General features: G+C 39.3%; 2 protein-coding genes across 3 annotated transcripts; both read left to right on the top strand.

Moving 5' to 3' along the window:
• Positions 1-566: 566 nt before the first annotated feature.
• Positions 567-2750, top strand: LOC149400705 (GDSL esterase/lipase At1g71250-like). The gene is made up of 3 exons (XM_089612754.1): positions 567-888; positions 970-1097; positions 1916-2750. The coding sequence occupies exons 1-3, from the start codon at positions 621-623 to the stop codon at positions 2636-2638; spliced, it is 1119 nt and encodes a 372-aa protein (XP_089468880.1). The 5' UTR covers positions 567-620; the 3' UTR covers positions 2639-2750.
• A 517-nt stretch (positions 2751-3267) lies between these two features.
• Positions 3268-5425, top strand: RAD52-1 (cobalt ion binding protein). Of its 2 annotated transcripts, XM_089612528.1 has the most exons (5): positions 3268-3602; positions 3697-3734; positions 3827-3921; positions 4852-5019; positions 5105-5425. In XM_089612528.1, exons 1-4 carry the CDS (start codon positions 3337-3339, stop codon positions 4993-4995), a joined length of 543 nt encoding a protein of 180 aa, XP_089468654.1. In that variant the 5' UTR covers positions 3268-3336; the 3' UTR covers positions 4996-5019; positions 5105-5425. The 2 variants fall into 2 exon arrangements, with proteins under 2 accessions (XP_089468654.1, XP_089468653.1); XM_089612527.1 differs by having other exon boundaries at positions 4852-5425.
• Positions 5426-5843: the final 418 nt, after the last annotated feature.

A 5843-nucleotide genomic window follows, 5' to 3' on the forward strand; every position in this document is an offset into this window, starting at 1 on the left:
ATGATTTGTATGGCGGTTTTGCAAAACAACAACTTGCACATCGATTTTTGGATTATGTATTTTAGACAATGATCTTGGCGTAGTGTAATCGACTATTTATAGAAGTGATCGTTTTTTTAGTGATGATCATGTTAGTAGCAATGTAAATATTAATTCAAATATTAGTTTAAAATTGAGCAATAATCAAGCGTAAATTAATATGTTACCAAACATGCCTTAATGTTATATATAGCATAGTCCCTCAAAAATGAGAAGCACGAAGCTATCCTTGACTCGAAGCGGTGTTTCACGTGAAGTTTGCGTTGTAAAAACTCAGAACCCTATCAAAGTTTGACGTCATTTGCTAATTTGTAACAATGAAAAGACCAAAAGGCTGATAAAGTCAATAAACGGTCGTCTAAAAAGAAGATAATTATGTTCATCAAAGTAATATTTTCCGGGGTGACGTGAAATACATGCGTATGGTACAGTTGCTATAAACTTTGCTGCTTATTCCGTTATAAAAACAATATATATATATATATATATATATATATATATATATATATATATATATAATAATGTAGATTACTCCATCTACGTATAAAAAAAGAAACCGTGACAGAATAATATCAAGGGCCATGATGGTGCGGACCGGTAGTAATTCTGATCAAGGGCCGTTGATCATGATCACGGCGGCGATAATGATGATGATGTTGAAGTCGATGGTGACGTCAGCGCCGGCGCAAGTTCCGGCGATGTTTGTTTTCGGAGACTCTCTGGTGGACAACGGAAACAACAACTACCTTGCTTCCTTGGCCAGAGCTAATTACGATCCTTATGGCTGTGATTTCAAAGGAGGCGCTACCGGAAGGTTTTGCAATGGCCGAACCATTGTCGACCTTCTTGGTACGGACATAATTAGTTATAATGGTGCCACTGTCACGTTTTTATTTATTTGTTCAATTAATTAAATAATTAATTGTGCAGGAGCGCTTCTGGGTCTTCCTTATGTGCCGGCGTTTGCAGACCCAGAAACCACCGGAAACAGAATACTCGGCGGCGTCAACTACGCTTCTGCAGCCGCCGGAATCCTTGAAGAAACTGGCCAACACTTTGTATGTATTTTTCACTTAATATTTTCTTACTTGAAAAAATAAATAATAAGAAAAAACTTGTATTCCTACCAGAATTCTGACCCCAAAAAAAAAAAAAAAGAGAGAAGAAATCAGCTGGCATGCCATTTTTTTTAAGAACTTATTCCCAAATATTGATAAATTTAGTCCTGTAACACATAGGCCATCTACAATATTTTGAATGCTTACATTTTTTTTTTTTTTAATCGATAGTTTTGCTTAGTTTTTTACGGCTTACAGTTAAAAGTTGTAAAAACCCGTATTTGGGAAGAATAAAAAATTAATTTAAAGTTGGTATTCTTGTATTAAGTATTAATAATCATTATTTGTAAACTAAATTTTGTTAAATGTATATTTCTCACTTTATTACATCCTAGCTTATACATGGAAAACTTGAGAACTACTTGAATATTCAAACCCATTAGAAATTATGTTTATTTCATTATTTTGAAATATTATAAATAAATTATATTTTTTTTTTCGTTCATGCGTGTCATTGATTATTTTTCTCGCAACTTTAAAAGAATGAGTATTAAACTGCAACAATTCAAAAAATATTAAATACTTTTACCGCTAATAACTCATGTTTGTAAAATATATAATTTTTTGTTATCTCAATATTGAAAAATAGATACGGTTAATTAGTTATCTCATTTTTTTTGTTTAACGGCCCTCGTCTATATAAATACAAAACACTTTAAAGAGAAAAAAATATGTAAATGATATATAAGTCTACCATTCTAAAATTAGAGGTAATTTAATGATGTGGAGACGATGGATGGCTCTTGTTGTGCATGCAGGGGCAAAGGTACAGCCTGAGCCAGCAAGTCCTAAACTTCGAGAGCACGGTGAACGACGGGCTCCGGCGGCTAATGAGCGACGCGGCGGTGGTCCAACACTTATCGAAGTCGATAGCGGTGGTGGTGTTCGGAAGCAACGACTACATAAACAACTACCTCCTATCCCCTCTGTACACGAGCAGCTACAACTACACCCCGTCCCAGTTCGCGAACCTCCTCCTCAACCGCTACGCCCGCCAGGTCATCGCCCTCCACTCCGCGGGCCTGCGCAAGTTCCTCCTGGCCGGCATCGGCCCCCTCGGCTGCATCCCCAACCAGCGCGCCAGCGGGCGGGCCCCGCCGGGGCGCTGCGTCGACGAGGTCAACCGCATGGTGGGGCCCTTCAACGAGGGCCTGAGGTCGATGGTGGACGCGCTGAAGCGGGCCCACCCGGGGGCCGTGTTCCTGTACGGGAACACCTACGGGGTGTTCGGGGACGTCCTCAACGACCCGGGGGCGTACGGGTTCGGGGTGATTGATAAGGCGTGTTGTGGGATTGGGGAGAATAGGGGGCAGATCACGTGCGTGCCGTACGAGAGGCCGTGCGATGATCGCAAGGATTACGCGTTTTGGGATGCGTTTCATCCCACCGAAGCCGCCAACACCGTCCTCGCCTGGCGGGCTTATTTGGGGCCCCCTAACGACTGTTATCCCATCAACGTCCATCAGATGGCTCTCCTCTAATCGGCGTCGCATTTGCGATATAGTTTTTACTTGTACACATATCTATGTACAACACATCGCATTTGTGGTATACTTTTTCTATCCAATCATAATCATAATAATGTTTTTTCTATCCCATCAACCAACCGAATAGTGTATTCTTTTTAATCTATTGCAACACCTAATCAATCTTGGAATCTCTCTTAATATATCAGATATTGTCAAATAAGTGAGGCCACCATAATGCACAAGTGAGTCAAATGATGACACATCAGTCACTAATGGCGTTATTACGGTGATTAAAATCAATTTTCAATTATTTTATAGGTACCATGATATCGTTAGATGTTCTTATATGCATTTATTGGCCTCAAAATTTTTTTTTTTATTATTATTATTCGTGTGACAATAACGGGTTCCTAATTTGGGTCCGGGTCGGACTTTTTTTTTTATATTTAAGCTGGGCCGGGCTCCAAGGAATATACTTCAAGTCTTTCAAGAAGCCCTATTCGGCCTGGTCTTAATAAAGAAGATCGGGCCAGGCGAGAGAGGGCCCACTCAGATTACCAATGAAAAAAACATGACACGAAGAGTTGACCGTTTGACTATATTTTACGCTAATAAAGGTTGAGTCAAAATTATTTGAGAAGAGGAGCGGCAAAAGAAGGCTATATAGAGAGAGGGATAGAGAGAGCGCGAAAACGAAGGAAGTGCAAGTAATGAGAAATCTAGTGAAACCTCGTGTGACGTCACTGTGGTCGTCGCTGGGTCGGCGAAGCATGAGTACCAAATGGAGCAAAAGAAACACAGAAGCAAGACCCAAAGATTCAGGAGAAGAAGAAAAAAGAGAGGCTGCTCTCATGGCGAGCTCTGAACTCGGCGATAGGCCTCTATCGGAAATCATCAAACAACTCAACAAGAAAGTCCCTGATTCCCTCATCAAGCGCCGCAACGAAAACGGCGTAACCTCCCAATACATTCCCTGGTCACTCTCTCTCTCTCTCTCTCTCTCTCTCTCTCTCTCTCATTTAGGTCATATATCCATTTGTTGATTTAAAGTTTGGGCTTGTTTGAAACAGGCATATTGTGAACCGGATTATGAACCTTCACGCTCCAGGTTTGGCTTGATTTGCTCTCTAGTTGCTTGATCAATTGACTGGTAATTTCTGCTCGGGGCTCTCAAATTCGAAATGATTGAATTGACTGTAGAGTGGTCCGGCGAGATTCGGAGCATCAGTTACACGCCTGATGGAAAGTCTGTGAGTGTTGTTTATCGCGTGACGCTCTTCGGGACTGACGCGGAGGTGTGTTATGTGCTCTTCTTATTGCCGATCTCATATTTTGTTTGTAGATGCAATTAGGTCTTCTTTAGTTTGTATGACTATTACATAACAATGTGCACATAGATAGATTAAGCTTTGCGATTAACGCTAGTTTTGAATGTGTTTATTAGGGTGGTCAGTTTTCTCTCTGTTTTTTTTTCCTCCCTGAACCTTGATTTCTCCATGTCAAGTTTAGAAGTCTTGATACTAGAATAAATAAATAAATAAAGAATACAAAACTCAAGAACACACAAATATACGTTGATGAAATTAGACGAGAAAGATTAACCCTTGTTGTAAAACGACGACAAAAAATAAAATTGTAGGATATGAAATTCAAGAACACACGGATATATGTGAAAATTCCAAGATGGAAATGATTTCCATTTTCTATAACACGATGAGAATAAAACAATAGTGTATGAAAAATAAATAACACACAGATATACGTGGAAACTTAAGACGGGAAACTACCAATTTTTATAGGATGGTGACAATAGGACTGTAGAATGAAAAAATCGTGAACAAACCGATCTACATGAGAAATACAAGATGTGAAAAAACCGCTGGCAGAAGAGAGAAATTTATTATGTCGAAAAATTGGTTACAACTACAGAGTGAGTTCGAAAGGGTAAAAAGTCCAATGAGAACTGCATCGAATAACAAATATTATTGCTCCTCACACCATTTGGGTCACGAAAACTCTTGACAATACATTGAGGTTTAGAACGAGTATGAGTACGTCGTTCTTATTTTAGTCAAAATGGGTTGACTTTTTTTTTTTGCTATGAATGACCTGTTGTCCAAGATGTTGGAATGAGCGGATTGAGAGTGAGTGTTGAGATGGAGGATTTGGAAATACTACAAGTTTCAATAAGAATCAATATGACTGTGGTTCAATTTGTATGGCAGATATACAGGGAATCCACAGGCAGTGCTAGCTTGGACGACACGAGCTATGGAGATCCGGTGGAGAAGGCAGAAGCCACGGCGTTTCGTCGAGCTTGTGCACGTTTTGGTCTCGGTCTTCATCTTTTTCACGAAGACATGTCATGATCATCCCTCCATTTTACAAACACGGTATTTATACATAGACCTCTCTTTTTTGTGCACTAGCAAGCAAGCTAGCCCGTTTTGAAATGGTGTCTATTCGGTTTTCATTTAGAATTGACAGCCAAGAAAAGGATGATTTCGTTGAGGGGTTGAAGCGCTTCAGGTTTTTTTTTATCAGTTTTAGGAATGAACCCAGAATTTCTCTTGAGACTTGAATTTGAGTAGAGAAAAGCAATAGCACACAACAAGGCTTAACTAGGGGCCTAATCCAATAAGTGTATTATAGGCTAATTTAAAATAGGTCCGATGTGCAGTAATGTTGTGGCATTACATCAAAATTGCAGTATCCAACTTTTATGCACAGCATATATGAGAGGAACAACAATTAAATTCAAAGTCTGAGGCTTGATTTCATAGTCTTCGGAATTATCTCGATGCTTATTGGAGTTGCTATTTATAGGATAATAATATGACAGGATATATTTTTCCTTGATAAGCATCACGTAGTCAGCTCTTTCTTAAATATCGAGATAAACCCTTTTGATTTTACTTGTCTCTAATCGAGTCGGGTTAGAGTGTCCGGTTATGACGACGTGTAACCATGGGGATATTTGAGTCCTTAAACTAACCATTCCCAAATCTGTATTTTGGTTTACGGTGGACAAGGTGTAGAAAAATGGCGTGTACTAAAATTGGTCAACTTTTTAACAAATAGTCGTTCAGGCACTAATTAAGATTTGTAATGAACAATCATGCAAAGCAAAGCAAGCAAGACATGAAGTACGAACATGTTTGAAAATGAAGGTGAAATGATCTCTCACAGAGAGAGGATATAGCTGTCAGCGTAAAGC

This window comes from Urtica dioica, chromosome 4 (assembly GCF_054948205.1).
Source record: "Urtica dioica subsp. dioica isolate 48M chromosome 4, U.dioica_male_clone48M_v1_H2, whole genome shotgun sequence".
In the NCBI taxonomy this organism is placed as follows: Eukaryota; Viridiplantae; Streptophyta; class Magnoliopsida; order Rosales; family Urticaceae; genus Urtica; species Urtica dioica.